General features: G+C 46.5%; 1 protein-coding gene across 1 annotated transcript in view; it reads left to right on the forward strand.

Moving 5' to 3' along the window:
* Positions 1 to 4,509: 4,509 nt before the first annotated feature.
* Positions 4,510 to 24,452, forward strand: part of LOC119381695 (Down syndrome cell adhesion molecule homolog) — a 282,436-nt gene continuing 262,493 nt past the window's right edge. Inside the window, 1 exon segment of the mRNA XM_037649466.2 lies at positions 4,510 to 5,032. Within this exon segment, the coding sequence (XP_037505394.1) occupies positions 4,990 to 5,032 (43 nt within the window). The 5' untranslated portion in view covers positions 4,510 to 4,989.

Raw genomic sequence — 24,452 nt, forward strand, 5'->3', positions numbered from 1 at the left:
AAGCAGCAACCGTTTGTGAACACTCGAGCAGCGGATCCATCACTCGGGCAGCGCGACGCTTCTGCGAAACCCAATTACGCAACATTCACGCGATACCCCCACCACTCTGCGACGCATTTACTCGAGTTCCCCCCGTGGGAAGTTGCGGGCGACATTTTTTTTTCTTTGGCATCTGATCGTATAACTTTTTTCGACGTCATTTCCGTGACGGAAATACGTCACTGAAGTCTTGGTGGACCCCGGCATAAAACACTTTCGTGTTAGAAACTGTAATCGAATTTCTCTATGACTAACATCTTACGATGTGTGTAAACTCATAAAGAAAAATAGCGGCGCACTCACTATCCTTAGAGGGACAATTTTGATTCCATATGCATAGTACGTCTTTGGATGCCACAATAGCCAGTACGCTGGCAGATAAAACCAAATGTTATATTCTTTTCCCGAGTTGCACAATAAGCAGAAGAAAACGTTTATAGCGCTTTAAAGTATAGTCTCCGTGTACATTATTATGACATTCGAGCCCTTACGGGCTCGCATGTCGTAATAGCGTGTCATTGTCAGTATTCAGGAGTTTTCGCTTTCAGAATGGCGAACATTTCTCGTTCTACCGATGAAGAAGCCACCCGACGTGAGTGTCAGCGAGAGCTGACGCGAGCACGCACATGTCGTGGACGAGCCAACCGCAAGAGAGGCCGAAGCTAAGCGCCAGCAAAGGGAAGACTTGCAAAAATTGGGGGACGCTTAAGCTTCGCCTTTAAGAGTTGAACGCGATAGCGACATCCTGCCCCTAGTGCGTACTTTGACCATTTAGTGCATACTTCTTATTGTATGTTGTTACTCGAGAAGTTCAGATTGTGCATTAGTGCAATGTAATTGACAAAGTACAAAGTGGTCGCACAGCCGCAGCACGCCGCGCTTTGGTGTCCGCCTTCTCTGCCTCCGTCCTGCGTGGTCGCCCTCGTTGTCGTGCGTCACTTCACATGATGCCCACCAAAACTCGCTGATGAAGAAGACACCGCAGTGTGGTTAGCGCTTGTAGACGACACAGGATCTATCACAAGCGTGTCAAGAGCCCGGTGGCGTGAGAGAAGGTCTGTGCGCATGACATTTTTTTCGAAATATTAGTGCACCCACTACTTGTGTGTAACAGAATGCGTGCACTAAAGTGTGTGCCTTATGTAATGGGTAGCATGCTTTAAACTAGCAGCAATTATGCGCGAGAAACTTCTTCGAAGTTGCGATGCACCCACTACGTGGTCTTAAAGGAATATGCGGAGTAATGTGTGTGCCTTTTGTAATGGGTGGCTGGCTTTAAACCACCAAGTCGTTATGATATCCACATCGTGTGACGCCCATGTAAGCTTGTACCACGCAATATTAGTGTGATATTACACCTCGTACTGTGACACCTGTATACAGGACGCGTATGTTTGTGAAGCATGACAGTTACTCTCACAGCAGCTCCAAGCAGGGGCGTGGCTGTGTGGTAGAACGCCTGCTTGCCACGCAGACGGCCCGGGTTCGATTCTCACTCGGACTGAACGTTTTTATTATTTTATTTGCAGCTTTCTCGATTTTTCGGTCACGGACAATATGATGATTTTACGCTCACAACCAACGACGCCGACACCGGAATTTCTGCGAAACGAACTCTTTAACGCCATCCCGTTAAAACAGAGAAGTACTATATAGTCTGATGAATGACCGGGCATAAGCTTTGACGGACATAAGCTTTGAAGTCGTCCCGTCTTTGAAGTTTGATCCCGTCTACTACCATCTTTCTTATGTCCAGGTTATTTATCGCTTTTCAGTAAGTCACTATGAAACTTTACCAACCCGGCCAACTTGCGACACTTGTTACCTCAATTATGCCCACGGGTGATTCTGCATTTCACCCGCATCTAAATTCCGCCGCCTTGGTGGGGGATCGAACCCGAACCCTCGAGCTTCGCAGTGGAGCCTTAGCTATATCTCTGTTTCTAAGCTGTAATGAGGAGTCCAAATGGTAGGATTGGCTGAAATTGTTTTCCACGGATATTTACATCTTCCGCTTAACCTCCGTGCCTTCCGCATATATCTTTTATCTCTCCATTCCGTTCGCACCACACGTGATCGAGCTGAATGAGGCTTTGCTTTAGTTATCGCGTTTACGACTGAAGCGTGCAAGAACATTATATTCTCATGTTATTAAGCGAAAATCACTCAGATTTATCCTTACTTCCCTCCGTCGTCACGCATAAGTTAGCGCTCTTTCGCAGTGCGCGAACCACGAAACTCTAGAGCTAAGCGGTATCGAGAGAGGCTAAAATACTATGTTACATTTTTCAAGAAGATGCAGAAATACATAAAAATTTGTAGATTAAACCGTGGAGCCGACGCCAAACGCGTTCGTTTCCAAGCACCAAGTTAGACGAGCACTCGTGCCGAACCAACTTATTCAAACAGTCGTTTTCCCCCCAAATCATCCATGAATGCAATGCACTGCCCCAAAGCGTACTTGAGAGCTCAACCATATATTTTCACGCTCTCGCTAATACATGACTCGTGGTGCTTCACGCGCTGTCAGCCACTTTCCAGATAATATGCGATATAGATAAATAATTAAGGCACCCCCTTTTCATTGTGCGAGTAAGCCATTGTGTAAACATGCGCTCTATTGCAGAAGGTCCTGGCATTTTTTAAATATTTTTTTTCTGTTGGTATTTTTCCGAACAGTATCGTTATTTCTCCTTGTTGTCTCTCAATTTACTGTCAGTATTTTCACTTGCAGTATATTATGTAGGTTATTTGATATCATATTTTTTCTGAGCGTCACATGCCACATTGTTAAACATTTTTTTTTTGTACAACGCACTTCTGCCTATAGGGCTTGTGAAACAAGCTGGCAGTGCGAAATAAATAAGTGAATGAATTAAATATTGAATTTTTGTTGTCGAATATAGTGGTTCTCCTCTTCACTTCTATATTTGACGAAACAACTCGCCTCGTTCTTGTGGTGTATAATGGCGCCGTATAAAAAAAATGAAGAGAGCATAAGTACATTCCCACCGCCTCGCCTGAAATTAAGCAAGAATCAGTCTGTCGAATCGCGGCAGTTACAAACCCGATCCTGCCCGAGTGCAGCGATCATGCATATAATACACCGAGATTTATACACGACAGACAAGTGCAGACATTGCGACTCTAGAGCCTCCTTAGAGCATATACTATGGATATGTCCAGATATAATAAACAATAGCCGTGTTGCACCCTTAAACAGCGACAGCCTCCGCGCGCTCTGGGAGTCTGCGTTGTTCTGCTCGGACCTGGAGCACCAACTCTAGGCCGTCCAGCGAGCCGAGGAAGCCGCCAAGGGCCAGCAACCCTTGGCCGAAGCCTAGGCGGGATCCAGGCCCATCCCACCAATTCGCAGGGCACTCAATAAAGTTAATTGATCTGATCTGAGCGCAAGTACAAACGGTGAACACAAGCGCTTACTCTCGAGCTTTAATCAAGAAGAGGAGAGAACAATAGCTTTTTTGAAAACTGGTCTACGGAAAGCAGAAATTTTTCCGTCGGAGCGAGACAGTAGGAAAGAGGATTAATTCCTGTCCCGTTTCACCCTCCGTCGATGATGGTGGTGGTGGTGGTGCCTTATGTGACGGATCGAAGTTCTTGGACCCGGGCGGCACCTTCGGCTTGCTGGACGGCCCAAAGCTGGTCGGCGTACTACATTCACTGGTATATATAACATATATGTTGGGGTTTTACGTCCCAAAATTACGATATGATTATGAGAAACGCCCTATTAGAGGGCTCCGTAAGTTTAGACAACCAGGGGTTCTTTCACGTACACCGAAATTTAAGCACACGGTTTTCTGGCGTTTCGCCTCGACCGAAATGCGGCCGCCGAGGCCGGGTTTTAATCCCGCGACCTTCAGGCCAGCAGTCACGCACCATATATACTATAGATCACCGTGGCGAGTTCGTGCTTAATCAAAAAGAAAGAAAATGTACACTTGCTCTTCGAAGGAAAGTTCATCCACTCGAAAACTTAACCTTTTTGATTGAACTACCCTAACTTCCCGTACATTTACGATTTGCGTCTCGCTCTTTTGTGGAAACACTCAATGTTTATATGCAGCGTTCTGTAGCATGGACGCCAGCACGTGCAGCTGCTCTAGCGCGGGCTCGCGCTCCAGCATTCGCCGGCGGCATCAGCGGCGAGTCGCTGCGATCGCCGGCTGGGAGCGAGGAGGGGGAGTCGATACGAAGCAAGGGGTTGATCGCGGTTGCCGCGCCCTATCTGCGGAGCGCACCACGGGTCCGGAGCGAAGGGAGAAAGGCGGCAGCGTAGGCTCTCGCCAGAGCCGCTGGCCTTCAATCGCGCTCCGGGCACCGGCACAGAAAGGCCGCGACGGCAGGGCACGTCTCAAGCTACCCGCTCAGTACCCGAGCCGCGCCGGCGAGCGTTGAACGGGAGCGCTGGCAGCAGCACTCGCTGGCCCGGGGCATTCGAGCGCCACGTGAAGCAGCAACGCATTTTTTTTTTCGCGGTCGGTGCACCGAGCGCCGTGTTCCGCTTTGAGCTTGTTGATCACAACGTGCTCGGCGTGTTGTTTTGAAGATCTTATCACGAATTCTCGTAGAAAGAGTCAGTGTGCGCTGAACTTTGAGATATGTTTTTATTTGCTCGTTGAGCGCGAACGCGGGCGTCTTGGGTGAACCGCGATGAACTAGCATTTTGACACTCTTTTTCGCTACCAGTGCCGACTGTAGGGGCTTCATGTGCATTCGCGAACGTCCTTCGTTCAGCGGTTCGTCTCGGGCGACTGCCGGTGTCGGATGAATGGCGAAGCTGACGCTGGCAAGGTGATGTTCCCGCTCAGTGACAGTGTTGGGGCATGAACTCGTGCGCCCGGTCTTCTCCTTCAGAACCTTTCAGCGTTTTGTCCTGGACAGCTGGCACCGCCGATTGATGAACAGCAGACAGTGACCAACGGAGTAATGATTCCCTCACTCCACCTGCTGCTTGCTCTGTTAGCATTCGGTAAGTTGCAGCACTGATTGTTTCAAACGCGCGGCGTGGGTTAAATGGGTCCCGTTCAAGTTCTTCTTTCTGAACTTCTCGTAGTGGAAAACTTTTGATAAGTGCGTTCTTTGCTCGTTTTCGTGCGCGCACTGCGGTGATCCAGTGAATGAGCGTGATTACTGGGTGTCCTTGTTCGTGTTCAGCACGCTAGGCATAATCGTTAATAAGCTAGTAATAGCATAAGGTACGAACTAATGTTGTCATGTTGTTCACACGGCATATGTCACGTCCCAATTTGGACAATGGTTCTACCTAATCGACGTCTATAAGTCCCGCTTTCTATGCACCCACCAAAATCCACCAAATGACCGTGAAGCTCAACACATAGAACGGCAGTATTACTCAACAAACACACTCATGGTCGGTATGATGATGATGAGTAAACTTTATTTTGGTCTTGATGATTATTTAATAGGCGAAGCATCACACCAATGTGTTTGCGTACTACCAGCAGCCGTATTTTCGTATTTGCGATCAGCCCTCAGTCTTGTGTTCATACACGCGCACGTACGAATATCACGGCTATGCAACGGGTGACGCGGCAGTGGTTTTTCAACGCTGCGTGAATATTCACAAAAATGATATATCATGACACATTATAATTGGCAGAAATCAACAACAATACAGATGTCGAGCTACAGAGTGGTATTATAGCCACAGGAAAAACAAACTAAATAAGGAAACGCATCCGTACCATGGAAAGTTAAAGGGCCCCTAAATTACTACAAATTCACAGACGAGAGAGTGGTTTCTTTCTCGCCTTTCTACCCTTCCTACAGGCGATATCTCCTCCTCGCAACTTATTTTTTTCACAAAACGCGTGGACGATTTCAGCACTAAGCGTTGAGCCTATGAGGATTTCGCGCTTTTCGGCTGCACGCTGTTACCTCGCTTGCGCTGTCGAAAATGTACGAAACGAAGTGCAATCAGTTGATCGCGAATGATAGCCATGCGAGACAAGGCAGATGGTCGTGCGACTGCGTGGCAAAGCAGTGCACGAGATGATTCACACATGATATCTCTCGTATATGGACCAATCGAGAGCTTACTTCCTCATGACGTCACGTGGAGAGTGCTGGCATCACGAATTGTGCCGAATAGCCGAGAAACGCTCGGAGCGATTAACCCGCTCGTTCTTTGTAATTTCGGACGTTGTTTAGGGGCTTTTTGAGCAGTCGTGAAGATAACCACTCGTCCTAGGTTCTGCGCGCCAATGAGCGACATTAATAAAGAGTATCTGGGCTCCGCGCCTTGCTTTCAACAAGGTATACTTCGCGTGACAACTAAGAGGTTAATGGAACCCTCGAAATATGAGCCATTCATAGGGCTCGGACACGATAAAAAAATCTAATCTTCGCATTTCTTTCCTGTTCAACGAGAGCTTGAACAACGTGAGCTCACAAACACTTGCCGTTTTTACCGCCAGCAAGCATGTCAGTGCCACGATGCCCACGGAATGCGCATATGCTCGCTGAAAATTTCTCCACTAGTTGCAGAGAAGGCGTCCGTAAGTTGCAATACTTATAAGGCATGCTGAACATATGCAGCTTATGAACCTGAGCCGTCACGCGCATCCATTGACACGAATGGTGCTCGACACGCGGTACAAAGCTGTTATCAGCATTTTTGTCACATCGGAACCCTGTTCCCGTTGCTGCGAGTCGAACTCGCGGCCCTGTCCGGAGCCGCAGGATAACTCGTATGAGGGTGACGATGTGGGTCATTGGTACTGCATCCTACATGATGGTAGCGCAGGCTAAAGACAAGGACAACAGAAAAGGCACAGACGACACAACACAACGTAGCGCGGTGTTATATCGAGTGTGCCTTTTGCTGTTGTCCTTGTCTTTAACCTGCGCTACCATCAAGTAGAAGGCAGGATAACGTCATCGAGAAAACGACCTGAAATGGCTTTGCGATGTATATTATATTTCGCGCATCGCGATAGTCGGGGAGTTAACTTGCTACTTTATGCTTAATCCTCGCATAAATAGAAACAATGTTAACACTCTACTAATGCAAATATCGAATAACTTTCGCATGTTGTCAGATGAATGCGTAATGCACCGTACAGGAAGAAGCACGTTTAAGCAAACATTAATTCATAACTACCTTAACAACCTGCAAGAATGGCGTGATCGTTGACTATTTAAATTGTATTATAACAAATGTGAACTTCTGTCTCTTTCTAGCTTCTGTAGCCCCTCATATTTACCTATACAATCGCTAATGTTCGAGCAGGATAAGTTCACTCATTAGAGAGTTTGAGAATTGGGGCCCCAAGGAGCTTGGGGACCCAAGAAGCTTGCGAGCCGCCAGGGCGCATGCGCAGAACCCAAGCCACTCTTGGGCTCTTGCGCTCGCATTGATCTGAGACGCAAAAATTCAAAACTAGTGTGGGGCCCCAAGGCGTCTTGGGTCACCAGCGACAAGACACAGACGCAGCGCGGGCCACGCCGCAGTATGGCCCGCGTCTCGCATGATTTTAAAATTCGTCACGTGTGGCGCTCCGTGCGCTTGACCCAACGCAGCCTGCGTTCGGCCCAATTCTCAAACTCTGCTGATCATCCGAACGCAAGAGCAGGCTGCCCAACGCAGCTTGGGGACCCAGCGTCTTGGGTCCCCAATTCTCAAACTCTCTATTTAAAAACATCGGTTCTACCTTTTACGGGCGAAGCTCCTTAAAGCGGCACCCGTTCGTCCCTGTCGTAGTGCGTAACCAGTCTTAACGCTAGTACCAGATCTTGACCTCCAAGGTGGTGCCGGTGGGAGATTTCTCCTGTGCGTTGTTGAACAATAAAAAATTCGCAGCGTGCGCGTTAACTAAAAGCCGAATTCTTCTGTCTCTCATTCCCCATTAGCAGCCATTGGCATGTTCCAGTAGGAAACGTTAGTAGAAGTAGAAGTGTAAGTGTTAGCTAAAAGCCGACTTCTTCTGTCTCTCATTCCCATTAGCAGGCAGCTATTGTTTACCTCCAAGGTAGTGCCTGGTGAGATTTCTCCTGTGCGTGATTAAACAATAAAAATTTTGTTCAAAACGCCGTGGATTGATGAAATAAACCAACGAAAGACGCCAGATGTTTTCTAAAAGCAAAACGAAAAGACGCCAGATGTTTCTAAAGCAAAACGAAAAGACGCCAGCTGCTTAACGAAAGACGCCAGATGTTTTCTAAGGCAATGGTTTTCTAAACAATGAAAATTCACAGCGTACATGTAAAATTAAAGTGAGCTGCAAGTCGTCATAACTCTCATCGAACCTTTAGTATAAACGCGCCCGATCTCACGTCGGTGATGATGTACTGGGCAGAATTCACGGAAGATTCACGGTTTACCGATGAACCTCCGCAGCTTCGCCCACTCATCATCATTCACTCCGTGGATATGCTGTGATTTTTTTCTTCAAATCTGTTCGTGCGTGTGCACACTAATAAAACCATTTCAGCTGCGTTCCACTTCGCGACATGTAAAACTTGGAGGACGCTTAACCTTCACGATAACGCGATAGCGTAATCGGGCCCCGTCTGCATCGCCTTCTCACTCACTTGCCACGCTTAGTTTGTCGGTGGACACCTCAACCGCGGTGCAAGGAAAGAAAAGTACGTGCGCGTAACATTGACTGTTTTAAACTCTTCTGAAATGCCTACTTCATGTACACTTGCGCAGAGTCAAACACGCCATAATTCATCACTTTACGATGTAGTGCAGTACCCACTACGCGTCCTTAAGGCAATGCGCGTACCTACGCTGCTGCACGTTTCGTTCATATTGTGGCTCATGACGATAACTATGGCTGAGCGCTTTGTAATGGGTTAACCTGTGAATCACACTCTCGTTGGGCAATTCAAGTGGTTTGATTCTGCGCTTGTACCACGCAATATTACATCCGGTAACGCGACTCTTCGAACGATATGACACCGTACAGGCTTTCTGTTTTCTTTTCCCGAAGCGATTTCAAGCAATGGTAGGTATCTCTGGTTGAATACCTGACTGCCACGCAGAATGACTGGGTTCGATTCAGGCTGTCATTAAAGAATTTTATCATTTCATCCACCTGGACTTTTCCCTCACAACCGCCGACACCGACACCCACACCGGAATTTCAGCGGAATGGGCTCGTTAACGCTGTCGCGATAAAATGCTGGCGCACAATTATTTTTTTTCAGATCGATACTTGAATCCGCATGTAACATCTGGAATCCGCATCAAATAAATTGCCACGAAGCGCAAGAGGTGAAGGTGAAGACCGTTCTAAAGAAGGCGGCGCTCACTATTCCATGAGGATTCGAAGTAATCTTCTATTCTCCATATTCATGTTATATCTGCAATTTTTGCATTCCATCACTGCAAGCGCAATCAGGCTTGGCAATACTTGCGTTGCGTAAGCATTGCCATAAGTATTCTCTCGCAGTTTGCCGCATTGCATCCATACGCCCCGCTATATTCCCGAGCATCTCGTCGTACCGGTCATCCGCTTTATCTTCAAAGAAGACGTGCTTGGACCAGTACTCTTCAAGCATCCTTTGTTATTCAAGCAGCAAAACGCAGGAACGGTCTTCCACACGCCATACCAGCCATCACAAAATTGATCTCTTGTCCCCAAAGCTCTTATCAACCATATTCCATAGCAAACACCTGTTCCTGTATTTCTTACCACACCTTATGAATGCCCCCTTAATCGGATCTTTGAGAAACTAAGGTAAAATGGGATACAGCAGAGGTGCTCCTATACCAATGGCATAGGCGGAGAGGCTGGTGTCTTATTTCATTTGTGGCTCCCGTCTTCCTTCCCGCGGTTTCTTTCTTTAGAAGTGTACAACCCTGAATTGAAAAGCTGCTTCAAAGTGTATTTCTTTCTTTCCTGTTATAATTTATGCTCAGCTTGTACTAATTGCATATACTGCGAAACAGGGGCAAGCTCTCCCATCGAAATAAACGGTCCGCCTCCCTCATCTCCTTGCAGAAAGCCGTCTCAAGAGACACAGCATAACTTCAGTTAACGATGACCTTTCTTTTTAAGCGGGTCTCTTTACAGCGCTATAACTCTAATATGACTTTCTTAGTCCATTTTCTAGATATGTTCAGCCAGTTTACTTTGTGACGGCATTGGTTAAGCACTTCAATGTAAGTCATATTTTATGATGTTCTTTGTTACTAAAACAAGCTCATACCTTGCTTCTTTGTTTAAGTGCGGAGGTCTTCATGGCCACGGGCTGTCGTATGCTGTCGCGTCTCATGTAGCTTGGCGTAACGCTGGCAAAAGCATAGGCACCGTACAGTCGAGTTTTCCAGTGCGACTCCAGCGACAAAGCCTAGCAGATAAAAAAGCAATAATGAGACGGGGTCTGTCGAAATGGAACGCGATGCGCGCCTCTCACTCCCGGCACGAGTGGGCGGATGGTGGCCGGGCTACAGGGGGGACGCTTGCGCACTTCTCTTTCCTGCGTGCCCCTGACGGCCAATGTCAGCGAACTTGGGACGGACCAGTGCGATCAACGCAGCTGCCTCTGGTCAGTGGACGGTGCCTATAGCATAGCCATCTGTAGCATACTGAGCGCGCGCACCGAGGAGAAGTCTTCTTCCTCTTGTGCTTCGAGCGCCTTGATGATGATATCGAGTGCGGAGCACTTTAGGGGCCCGGGCTGTCGTATAACGCTGTAGGCTGTCGTCGCTTGGCGTAACGCAGGCAAAACCACGTATAAAACTAGACAAAAAAGAGGAAGCAAGCGAGAAAAAGAAAAAGAGAGAAAAAAAAGGAAAGAATAGGAAGAAAAATAGAAATAAATAGAGAAAGAGACGGAAAAACCTGGTACAGAGAGATCGAAAGAAAGAGAGGAGGAAAGAAAGAGAAAACCGAAGAGAAACGAAGAAGGCTGTCCAGCTCCGCAACTTCCTTCAGCCTTGGCACCAGTAGTGCGGTGCTGCATAATTTATTTATTTATTTATTTATTACAGCAAAAGCTCTTATCAAATCACAACAAGGGCCGTTTTTGGCGCCATAGTTGTCCGCCGCCGCCACCGGTGTCCGTAACCACTATCGCTCGAAATAAGAAAAAATATCAGGGATGGAACGAGGTTCGAACCTGGGTACTCTGCGTGGGAGCCCAGTGTTCTACCTCAGAGCCATGCCGGTGCTTGAAAATGCCTTGCAAAATGACCCTTCACAGGCTTGATGTCGGGAAGGAACCACATTAACATATGTAATGTAGTGTGGTAGAAGAGTAAAATAACAACCAAGTGTCACACAACGCGAATTGCGCAACGAGAGCGTTGTTGAATGCTTCCAACCCATTACAAAGGGATCTGCCATTAATTCTTCATCGTCGTCAGCCACAACATCATCAAGGTGACCATAATGTCTTACAAGTATTTTAGCGGGTACCACGGTTCTCCGCAGAATGACAAAATATTGCATAGTGGCTGCTTCCCTTCTTCACAAAAATATGACTTATAGCATAGCGGGTTCCTCGCAGTGCACTTCTATCGGTTGCCAAAGAAGCCCATAAAGCTCCCATGATCCATTTCCTCAAGGTCTCAATAAAGTTAATTCCCTCTCTCTCAATCTTTCTCTCGTTAACGTATGTTATAAAGCGTGGTGGCAGAGTTCAGTAACGAACGGGCGTCACACAATTCGAATTACGTAGCTAATGGGTCTTTTAAAGCTTCCAACCCATTACAAAGGGTCAGCCATAATTCTTCATCGCCACCAACCGTCGCATCAACAAAGTGCACATGATGCCTTACAGATGGTACCTCGCTTCTCCGCACAATGACGAGTAATGTCGTGGTGGGTGCTTCCCAACTTCACAAAAATTATGATTTGTGGCGTAGTGGGTACGCTGCTAGTGTACTTGTAATAATAGCCACAAAAGAGTTTATAACGGGCTCTAGAAATGCCGCTCTTCCAGTTTTCGCTGTGACTGTGCTGAGCTATCCGTGCAGGCCTGGCGTTTTTTTTTTTTTGGCACATTACATACGACTTCTGTTGTAGCCTATGATTAATGCACTTGCGGTATCGTACATTATCTCAGCGTTACCGTCACGTTTCTGTCCTATAAAACTTCAATTTATCTCTTTTCTTTCCAGATTCCTGACAGCTTTGCAATTTTTTCCATTTATTAACAAATTAATTTAATTAATTTATTTCATATATACGGCATACTACAGCCAGGTTTTCTGCATAATCTAACGGCCGACTTATTTGGATGCGACGCATTTCTTTGCCGACCAAAGGCGCTTTGATCGTTTCTATCTATCTATCTATCTATCTATCTATCTATCTATCTATCTATCTATCTATCTATCTATCTATCTATCTATCTATCTATCTATCTATCTATCTATCTATCTATCTATCTATCTATCTATCTATCTATCTATCTATCTATCCAGGATTAGCCCAGGTGGACATTAGTGTACGACGAACATGATTAAAGTATTAACTTGGGAAAAAACAGCGCAAAATTGAGACAGGGCACAAGACGTCTTCGTCTTGTGTCCTGTCTCAATTTTGCGCTGTTTTTTCCCAAGTTTAACCATGAACCAACTAGCCCAAGCCTCGACCATTGTAAGCTTTATTAAAATATAGCATCTGGATGCTTTATTTACTCTTATGCCCTGCGAGGAGCCAAGGGTCGATTCCCAATGCTCAGATGCCCCAGCATTCCGAGTATTTCCGAGGCCACGCAAAACGGGTAGACATTCAATCGGACTTCATGGGCGCGCCGCTTCATGCTGAAGTGTCTCTAGAAGGAGGAGTGGATGCAATGCTCATACGTATCGCGGTTTGGAGACGCTAATACGATACGTCGTTATATTCCTTAGATAGATAGATAGATAGATAGATAGATAGATAGATAGATAGATAGATAGATAGATAGATAGATAGATAGATAGATAGATAGATAGATAGATAGATAGATAGATAGATAGATAGATAGATAGATAGATAGATAGATAGATAGATAGATAGATAGATAGATAGATAGATAGATAGATAGATAGATAGATAGATAGATAGATAGATAGATAGATAGATAGATAGATAGATAGATAGATAGATGAAAGGCAGGGAGGTTAGTCAGGATTGCTACCCTACACGGTGGGAGGGTAATGGGAGGAAAAGAACAGAGAATGGAAAAAGGAAAGATAGGTACAACTACAAGGCTCGCACGCATAGCAGCGTTCACCACGCATACCCAGGTCATAAACTGCGATCTCTTACAGAGTAAGGTTCGACTGCGACTGTCTTAGATGACTGCAATCCATATGTTCCTTAAACTCTAATCGTATTTATGCCGGCGATCGTGATGGGATAAATTGTTCTCTTTCATTCACATGGCGAGCATGTATAGAGGCTCATCGCCAAACTGATGTGGCAGTGCTTCTTTTTCTTTCGGGCTTTTTGTTCCCCTAATTTCGCTGGCTGCGAGAAACGCGCGGACTTTTACATCGTAAGCGCGCAGCACTCTCTAAAACGTACGAGTCAGAAGCCCTGTGTGGTAATCTCGACATGCCTATTCCTGCAAGTGTAACCACTATGCGCGTACCTCGGTAACCTGATTTGCTCCTACTTTGCAAAACTGTTTAACGGTGGTAACTCCGTGCACTCTACGTAGATCTCGTTCCTGGCGCGAGCACCTTTCCGTCTGCCGGGCTAGGTTTAACGCCCTCGTATTACTCAACTTGTAGTCCTCGCTTATCAAATTTTTGCCTCGAACTTGCCTCGTAGCCGGTAAAGGAAAAGAACACGACAAAAAAATACACGAAAAAATGTTTTGTCTCTCATTTTTTTTTTTATGGCTGCCGAAAAACCACCCTTTCTCTCACAGAAATACTTGCACATGGAAAAAAATACCGCGCGAAGAAATAGCGCGACGGGCAGCTTAATGCATGTAACGAGTGGGTCCTGGGAGCCCTTTATCGCATTTTCTGTTAAAGAATTCTGCCTGACGTCTATAACATATTTTGCTGTCTTTTTGCTTCTTTCTTTCACGTATTTCGTCATGTTTACTTTTGTCTTTAGATGTGTCACCTTAGATTTTTCAGGCTAACTATTTCATTTCTTGCGCGTTGTTCATTAGGTATTTTGCTCCTCCGTGTGTCTGTTTTTTTGTTGTTTTTTTGCCCATTAATTCCAAGCCCTACCCTGTAATTCACCCACCCTTCGTTCATGCATAACTTCCACGTGGCGTTTTGCAACTCGTAACTCCTAAGAAACCAAAATATTCCTGCTGAAGAAAGCAAAATATTTCTGTTGAGGTGAAGTTACAGAAAAGACAAAAGTTCAGCAAAGTGCAGGAGCCGTTATCGCAGTTTCCTTTCGGCTTCCGTCATTACACGCAGCCCGCACGTTTGCTCTATTTAGATTTCACTTTTTGATTTGTTTTTATTTGAAATTCGCGTTATATGTACACCTTTGTTCGTACGTTCCGTATCTTCTGCCACCTTTTCTTCGATTTTGCTCCCTTTCCAAGTTTTTCTTCCCCTCTTTGTTTCCTTCATCGATCTTTTCTTTTTTGTCCTTTTCCGGTTTTCTTTTTTCTTTCATTCAGAACACGACACGTTCATTCCCTCATGAAGGCTTGACGTGCCTTGAGTTTCCTGCTCGTTAATGAATTTTATTTATGTTCTTCACCTTTCTCACTATTTTTATTTTTCTCGAACGCATTGCCGAAGGAGGGGGGGGGGGGGAGGGGTTTCTCGGCGTCAGCTGGCTGTGTCGTGCACTTGCGAGAACAGGGCAATTTTGGTGAAATGTGGACGCCGTAATCTCGGCCGCGCCGCCACCAAATACCTTACTTTATACACTCGCGGCTTCTTCTTGGCTGCGTGTTTTATTTTTTCATGTAGCCGCTAGTTTCTCGGCCACATCTGCTGGAATATTCTGTCGCTGAGCTCATTTTTGCGCCGGCGCGACTCGCACGCGAAAAGCCAGCCTAAGTTTGAGCTTCGGCCAAAGTAGAGTTGCTAAACGTGGGAGCTTAGTTACCGACTTACTCCTGAATTTTTCTTTCTTTCTTTCTTTCTTTCTTTCTTTCTTTCTTTCTTTCTTTCTTTCTTTCTTTCTTTCTTTCTTTCTTTCTTTCTTTCTTTCTTTCTTTCTTTCTTTCTTTCTTTCTTTCTTCATCCACTATTGCTTAGACGGTGTATGCAGCCAAGCAGGTGATTAGATGGTTGTTCGTCCTGATTTGTGCTGCGCTGGTTTAGTCAATGTTAAGCGTGGCAGAGGGACTATTCTTGTTGCAAAGGTGTGATGCGTTTCTTTTTTTTCCGGTGTGCAGCGCCCTGCAAAGCGACACAAGCAAACCAACTTCCCTACCAGACTCTTGGTTACTGAAAATGAAGTTAGGGCAAATGCGGCGATGAGAGTTGGCGAGATTGTCGCCTCGGACAGAAATGAAAGAGCAGAACGCTTAACGTCATGAATACGAACACAACACGAGTCGACAAATGTTCCAGTCCCCGGAAGTCGAGCCGGCGCCTAGAGTTCTACCTTTGTAAAAATGCGCGGGAGAGTTTTTATAATTGAGACCCGCCGATCCCATTTCTACGTCGCAGCTCAGGCTGAAAGCTTTCTGAAAAATATACTCGCTGCTTCAAAAGAACTCACGCTGTCACTTTAAATACAGGCGTCCTGCGTTTCAGTCTCATACTGTAAACATTTTCGAGTCATTTCTTTCTTCGGGTCTGGCGGAATTTTTTAACACTGTAATATGAAAACCTTCAGGTAGAGGTGTCTCAGAGAAGCACCTCTGTCTTCGAGCTTCAGTACAGATGGTGTGCATGTTCTTTCTTAATTTAAGACCTTGATTAAACAATAATTAATTATTGGTTCTTAATGGTTAAGAACACACCATACTGACCATATAAATGGTTAAAAATAGACCGTATATAAATGTTCTTAATGGTTAAGAACCAACTACGTTTAAACTGTCTGAGTTGTTACTGCACAGACGTTCTGAAGAGCACGGAGGCTCGAAACGATGAAAAAAAAATCAGTTTCACCACAATGGCGAATCAGTGAATGCGATAGCGACGAATTGGAATGTTATACGAAGAAAGGCTAGCAGATAACTCTTGTGAATCCCAGCTCGTGTGACTCTACAAAACGCTGGTTTAAGCGAGTAAGGCCACTGCAGCAAGGAAAGCGGTTTTCGTGCTGTCTGTCGTCTCACCGCTAAGTAAGCGGTGAGAGCACAGCGTTTATACGGGCCGTCGTCTTATGTCTGTCGAGATAGAGCGCCGAGATAACGCCTGTCGAGATAACGCAGACCCCCCCCCCCCCACCTTACCGGGATAGTATAGTGAAGAGGCCACTGCTACGCTAAAAAAATGACACCATCACCCGCTAAAGGGGACCATGGGGCGATGCGAAGCCGGAGCACTTGCACGATCGCGTTCCGTTGGAGTTCGTTGGGCATGCTACCGACCTCGCGTCGTAGAACGCGAAGAGGAACACTACGCACGTCGTGTCTTCCCTCTAGCCTGGCCGTTAATTCTCACAGGGCGAGCGGGGAACACGATCGACAGGCGCGCGAGAGGGGGGCAGCGTAGGAGAGGAAACAGAGGGGTAGGGGACGCGCATGCGCTGGCGCTCATCGCGGCGTTGCGCAGGAGAGAATTTTGGCATGTCGAGCCCGCATTTCAGAGGAGTCAATTGATGCAAGTGCAGGACTGAACGCGCGCAGCGCTCTACCACTTGAAGAAGAAGAGACTAGAGGAGGAGCGTAGCGCATGCGCCGCGAGAGCAGAAGCGAGAACGCAGGAGAAGCGCAAGCAGGTGCTGGGAGAGAAGTGGAGAGAGAGTAACGCGCAGCTGTTGGAGAGAGGGAGGGAGGGCGCATGCGTAGCGTGGGTGCGGACGCCAAGGCCAACGCCGCGGGGCATGCCCCCGAGCAAGAGGTGCTTCGCATCTAAAACACCTCTGAGATGTACGCACCCACCAACGGCCATGAACTGGCTAACCTCCCTGTCCTTCTGTCTATTTCTTCCTCCTCCTCCTCAGGAACGCTAAATGGTGTATATAAATAGCTCGCCGTTAGTATGCTGGAGGTTTTATGCGTGGTGGCCGAGCGGCTTAACTCATCGCGCCGCGGAGCGAGAGGTCGCAAGTTCGAGTCCGCCGGTCGCGCGCTTCTGAACGAGAGTGTCCATATACTAATTGTTATCCCAATAAAAATCGTTTCTCTGGGAATGTCGCTGGTGCCAGCGTTTCAACAAGTGCACTTGTTTTATTAATTGTTTGTGGTTTTACGTCCCAAAAACCACGATATGATTATGACGAACGCCTTAATGGAGGGCTCCAGAAATTTCGACCACCTGGGGCTCTTTAACATGCACCTAAATCAAAGTACACGGGCCTCAAGCGCTTTCGCATCCGCCGAAAATGCGGCCGCCGCGGCTCGATTCCGGTACACTTGTTTTCATCAGGGTGGCAACACAGGCGTGCAGCCAACCCGGGGACAAAAGCTACGTCCTCTAACGTGTCCAGGACCACTGAAACATGTATATGTATACATACACTATATCTGATGACGCGCGTGAATATCGCTCGAATTCGGCACGAAGACGCAAATTAAGGACATTAGGGTTGGAATCGCAACATTACAAAAGTCGAGAAGACACCGAAAAGCGGGATGATTAAACGACGCGCCCCGAAGGAGAGGTGTGTCGCCAGAGACGCGCGCAGCGCTTTCAAGAAACCCATATCCACCACCTCTTCACTCGCCTTCATTCGGCACCTGCATATTATAAGCCGCTCTCAGGCCTCCTCCTTTTCCCAGGATGAAACGACACCGCATTTGCATGTCAAAGAACATTAGGGGGCCGAGACCCGGAAGAGGAAATTATCGGCCGCCTAGCAGAATCATCCTCGTTCGTTGCGAATTCCGCACGGGCAAGATTCAATGAACGTTTCATTTACGCAGATACTGCGACGCCTGCCCATCAGAGCCACGCTGGACACCTCCCCTGCTGGGTCCGTGCTCTCGTTTGATGTTGAAGTATCGCATGCTCACAAGCTCGAACAATGTAAAAGAAGACGGCGTATGTGTCTGTTTTCTGGCGTGTTTTGCTTTACTTTTTATCTAAGGACTTGCGGGCTTTCTGGAGAAAGTTTTTCCTTGGCTTTCGTTTGATGTTGACCCCTTAAACATTTATAAGCGGGTCGCAGAGTGCTCAATTTGCATGCGCCTCTGGCTGGACCACCCTTCATTATAGCTAGAGATGTATTGAGCACACGCTGTGAGTTTATACTTTACTTTCTTCACTTTGTTATGCGTGGCGGCACATTGGCTTTACTCTGAATGGTGTTGTTGAACACACAGCTGTTTGCATGTTCAAGTAGGAACTAAAAAGCTCATAGGGTCCCTTGTGCATTCGCCTACAGCGACTCAAAGGCGAAAGCCATCTTCTTTTTCTTCTCAGTCGATGTGCTGTTCCTGCCCCGCTACCCTAAGAAAACTTTGTGCAGCTAGCATGGTTTCGCACTGCCTCCAGGATCGGAGACACTTACCTGGTTTTGCACTGCCTCCGTGATCGGCCCACCTTTGATCAAGCTACGATGTGATGTGATGACGGCATCATGTGATATTACGTCACGTGACGTCATGCCAGAATTTGTGATGACATGAGGACCTAACAATTTTTTTAGATCTGTGAAGTCATCATGACGTCATACGGTGCCGTCATCACGTGATGATGATTGTTCGCATCACTCCTACCGTGCCCGGCGCCACGGGACGCCGACGCCGACGGTCAGTTTTCGCGTTTGATGAAGCATCTAAGGCTTTCGCCTTAAAAATATACAAAAAGTAGGAAGCTGACTAGCGTACGTCCGCTTTGTCGCAGAAAAGGCGTCTGTATGATTAAAAGTAACAAAGGGAGATAGAAAATATCAACGGGAAGCCGATACCTGCGAATTTATTTTGCTTTTTAGCAGATGTATAATATAACGTTTATAGGACTGGCTGAGCCCATGGCCAGCTTCTAGTCGCAGGTCCAATAAAATAGTACCAGCCAGAAAATAGTGACATTGACACTGCTTAGTAACACAGTTCCATGATATCACCACGTGTCCGAATACCTAAAGCACATCCACATATTATTTGAATATTACAAACATGACATGTAAAACATATGAGGCCATCAACAAAACTTAAAATAACACATGTTACATTATTCGTCAAGACGCGGCTAGCGAATGAATGTAGTCGTAAGTACAGAAAACTAGCAGAGCATAATTACCGTCTGCAACATTTGCAAGCAATATCAAGGGGGCCTTACGTATAAATATGTATCACGCAACGTTGGGCATAGATTGCGTCTTCATGTGGTCGCTTGGATCATTTGACATATAAAAACTACAGCAATGAACATGTTTGCTTTCGAGTCATCCTTGTATCTTATCTGTTGTATCTGTTGGCTTTAACACAGCTAAGAAATCTTTCAAATTTGTCCGAATTTCAGTTCTTACAGCGTTTAATATGTCCATTAAGTGAAACGTTTTCAGACTGTCCGATTCTTGCCAGTGAGGATTTTTCTACGTGAATCAACGTGCCTACGCCTGAAACGCAAACTAAGACGGAGCTCATCTCTTGTTAACTACCAGGCAGTGAAGTCATAACGAATTGCCTTGGGTAGCCTCTTTTATATACACTCAGACGCAAATGAGTGATATCAGTTGCGGGAAATCCTCTTGCTCGTTGTTTTTTTTTTTCTTGTGTTCGCATACGGGAGGGAGAGTATCGGCTTCTGTCTGTACCCATCGTACAGACAGAAGTCTATCTTTCAGCCAATTCACTATGGCCACAGCAGAGATAAACACAATGCTTAGCGCGCGCGCACCATCAGATGGCATGATTGACTAACCTTATTGGCTAAACCATAAGACATCGCCGAAGTCAAAAACGGTAACGAAGCCAATGACAAGAAGCGAAAAGGCAGCATAGCAAAGAGAGAGACAGAGAGAGTCGTATAAATCAAATGTAATAAACAATTAAAAGAAATATAAACTTCTGCATGACAAGGGAGGTTAATGCCAGCCGACACAAACGACACGGAGTAAAGTCATAACTGAATAACGTATTTTTTTTCTCTGAATGGAGTGCCTCAAGCGCATCAGGGAATGCTGCACTCTAATCATCACTGCCATGTGTATTACACACGTACGTTTACAAATAGGTAAATAGATTCGTATCACAAAGCGAGGTCAAGTGATCATTCCTCGAGGACGAACTTCCCTCCACCTCCTTACGGTAACTAAATAGCACAACAGTGATGCAGGTTATAAAGCAGATAACGTCGAGCACTATGCGATGCGCTCATACACTACTGCACAAGTAACCAGAAGGCAGCCACGGATATTTAAGAAACTATGGTTAGAGGGACAAGAAAAGACTATTGTGCCAACCTGCAATCTTTTTTGCTAAAAAATGTCTGTCGGGGTTTGCTTAGCGGCTATGGCACTGTATTGAGTTGTTGACAATATGATTTTTCGTTAAAGGTAAGGGTTGCAAGTTACCATACTGGGATTGAGGTACTTAGATTGAGATGCACCTTAAAGAATTTTGGTTACAAATAAACACGGACCCACTACTGCGCGCTTCATAATAAAATCGTGGTTCTGTCAAGCAGAGAGAGAGAGAGAGAGAAATAAATGTTTATTTGCGAAACAGTGTTCCGAGCGATGCTCGGTATCACGATAAGGTGGGAGGCCTCCCTAGTCCAGGAACCCCCTGGCTTCGACAGCCCTCTCTTGGCCCTGGTGACAAGTTGTCGCTGGTCTTCCAGGTCCTCGAGGGCGAGCTTGGCCTCCCACGTTTCGGTTATGTGGTCGTCGGTCGTGTTTGGCGCTTGATTGACGCCAGTCTCCAGTTGCATATCGCGGTTTACATGACACGGGTATTCCAGGAGCAAATGTGCCAGGGTGTCCGGTACGCTGCACAGCGGGCACATGAGAGAGAGAGAGAGAGGTTTATTTATAGAAAGGCAGAGAGGTCGGCCTGAGCGATATTATGCTCTAGCCTGCTACTCTACACCGGGAGTGGGGAAAGGGGATAAAAAAGAATGATGGATGACGATGGTAAGTAAGGGAGGTGAGTATGTACAGTCCCGTCTAGGTGTTGCAGTGCTATAGCCGCGCATCCAGTCCAGTGGCTTGTAGGAAAGCTGCGACCGCTCTTATGGCCAGGGTTGTGCTGTTGGCGTCAGGCCATGGGTCCAACACAATCTCATCAGTTAATGGCCTATTATGCACTCCTTCAGTAGATGAAATCAGTTTCTGTCGTTCGCATGCGTATGCTGGGCAGGCACAACATATGTGCTCAAGTGTTTCTAAGTTTCGTTGGGTAGAGGCGGTGCATTCCATGTATGTGTGTGTTACTTTGCAGGCGTCTGATGATCACGCTTTCTTCTTTTGTCAGTTTTGGATGTGGTGGAGCGTACACCCGTCGCTCCTGTCTGTAGTGTTGAAGGAGCGACGAATAGGTGTTCTGTACAGCCTCCACCTCTTCTGCCACGGGTCGGGTATCCTGTGGGCCCAGGACAGCCGGGCTGACGTGCTCGCGGACAGCGGCATGGGCGACTTCATTTCCCTGTAGATCCTCGTGTACTGGCACCCATAATAGGCAGGTGTATGGGAGTGGAGTGCTTCGCCGTTTTATGATGTTAAGTGCATCGGCTGAGATGCGGTTCTTCACATAATTCCTGCAAGCTGCTTGCGAGTCGGTGAAGATAACCGCGGCATCTGTACATGTGGTTGTGGCGAGAGCGATTGCCGCTTCTTCCGCTGCTTCTGAGTTGCGTGCCTTGACCGTGGCTGACGATAACTCTCGGCCTCGAGAGTCTACGACGCTGACAGCGTACGGGTTTCTGCGCGGATACTTGGCCGCGTCGGTGTAGCGGGCGTCCGGGTCTTGCTTGAGCTTTCGTTTGATAGCGTCAGTTCTAGCCTGTCGCCTACTTTTGCGGAATGTCGGATGCATGTTGCGCGGAATAGGCGCAACGGAGAGGGACTCTTTAACGTCCAGTGGGATGCGCTTTTTCCGGCCCGCATCGGCGATGTACGTATCGCTGTAGTTGAGGTACCGGAGCACCGACCTCCCAGTGGGCGTGAGCTTTAGTTGTTCCAGCTGACTGTTCTTGTGAGCTTCGGTGAGCTCTCGAGCTCTCACCACGTGCTGTAGACGCCCATTTCAAGAAGACGTGTAAGAAGCCATGGGGGTAGTCCCAGGGCGACTTTCTTATCATAATATTAAGTTTTTCCATTTCTACGGACTTCAGTGTGAGGTACGGCGTGCCGTATGTGATGCGGCTGGTGAGCAGAGCTCGCATTATTCGTAGGGTGTCATGAGCCCGTTTCGTTGGTTTGCGATCCTCTTGATGAGATGCGTGAGTTGCGAGAGTGTCCGTTGGAGTCTCGGTAACGTGGCCGCTCCCGATCCATCCTTGTGGATGTGAAGTGCAAGCACTCGTAGCGTCTCACCTTTTGGAATTACTGTCCCATTTAGGGCGACGCTCGTATATGGTTCTTCGTATATGGGAGGCCTGCCTCTCGTTCCTGCTTTGAGGACAAGGTGCTCGGACTTCTTAGGGGCACGGAGGAGGCCGCAGTTTCGGAGATACCTTTCGATGGTATACGACATCTTGTAAGCAGCTCTCTTGTCTTCCGATGTTCGAAGCCCTGGTCCAGAGCGTGATGTCATCGGCGCACATCTGGTATTTTATCGAGAAGTTTTGGCAGATTGATCATGGCCACGTTGAACAGTAGCGGTGAGATGACCGATCCCTGCGGCGTACCTTTTTTTGGTAGTTGGAAGCTTTTGCTGCGGATGTTCCAGATGCCAACAGTTGCCGTACGGTCTGTCAGAAAGGTTCTGAAGTACGTGTAGGTCCTAGTGCCACAGCCGGTGCCTTCGAGGTTCTTGAGGATCGCGTCATGGCTGACGTTATCGAAGGCCCCCTTGACGTCGACTCCGAGTATTGAGTACTTGCTTCGATGGCTGAGGTGGTCAAGGAGGTCTTCTTTGAGTAGTAAAAGCACATCGTGCGTCGAGAGGTGCTGCCTGAAGCCGCTGAAGCGCACAACACAAACCGAGTACGCATATTGTTGAACAGGGCGAGCTGGGCAAAAATGAGATTTTTACCTTCGTTAAGCATAATTAAGATTAATTTCTGTGCGTCTACTTGACAGAACATGCTATCTAGAAGATGGTGGACACCTTCCAGATACCATGTTCTGTCAAGCAGAAGCACGGAATTTAATCTTAATTATGCTTAACGAAGGTAAAAATCTCATTTTTGCACAGCTCGCCCTGTTCAACACTATGTGTGTTCGGTTTGTGTTGTGCGCTTCAGCGATATGCCAGCGCTTTCCGTGAGCGTAGTACTTCATGTTCTTTTATGTACTTCAATGTAAATACATGTAATTAAAAAAATTACTTGCACACAATTAGTTACTTCTCTGCACGTTTGTTTTCTCTTTGAAAAGTAAGCGGCATAATTAGTGAGCGCGAAAAATTTGCTCGTTGAAGTCTGTATTTTTATTTAGTAGTTTGAATATCGCGTCCATACCACGCTTGTCTGCCTTTGACAACGGTACTTACATCGGCCCATTCCTCTTTTTTTTATTCTGCTGTTTGTAGTATCCTTTCATTACTATTAATGCAATATTACAATATTCTAAGAGGAACGACGTGAAGCCCCAGCTCTTACAATGCTCTTCTGAGGGATCGTTCAATGGGAGCAGTGCTACGGGACGTTTTATTTTTCGGTTTTAAAGAAACATTTTAAGCGAAATACGCGCGTGACGCCAGCCTTTTCAAAGTTCTGTGATTTCATTAATTAAGCGTGCTTTCAGCTTTACGAAAGAAAAGCTAAGCTCCAATTGATAAGTTCGGCGCACCATTGTGAGTTATTCCCTTATAAGGTCGTCAGAATCTTTGTACTTTATTCAGAATTTAAGATTATTTTTTTTTCAGCTTTATAATAACAGTTATTGGAGTTAAACGTCCCAAAGCTTTTTTTTTCAGTATTAAGCAACCCCTACCTTACATTCATTGTACGTTCTGAACATCTGCATCTGCCGAGTTTCCTCAAGAGATATTTAATACTTTAGATGTGCCGCTTGCTAGTGAAAGTCTTATTTAACGTATCGATAGCCATGATCATAAAGGAAAGGCTAAAAACAAAAAGAAAACAACGTTTAATTAGGGTGCAAACAACCAGTCGGTATATACTAGCATAAAAAAAAATTGAAGTATGACAGGCACCAGAAGATTAGATTAAAACCAATTTTTTTAACTTTTCTTTTTAAACTTATATACATATATAGCGCAGCATTACATCCGAAAACTCAGCTGAGTTTCAGGAGCCCCGGCAA

Source organism: Rhipicephalus sanguineus, chromosome 2 (genome assembly GCF_013339695.2).
Source record: "Rhipicephalus sanguineus isolate Rsan-2018 chromosome 2, BIME_Rsan_1.4, whole genome shotgun sequence".
NCBI classification, from domain to species: Eukaryota; Metazoa; Arthropoda; class Arachnida; order Ixodida; family Ixodidae; genus Rhipicephalus; species Rhipicephalus sanguineus.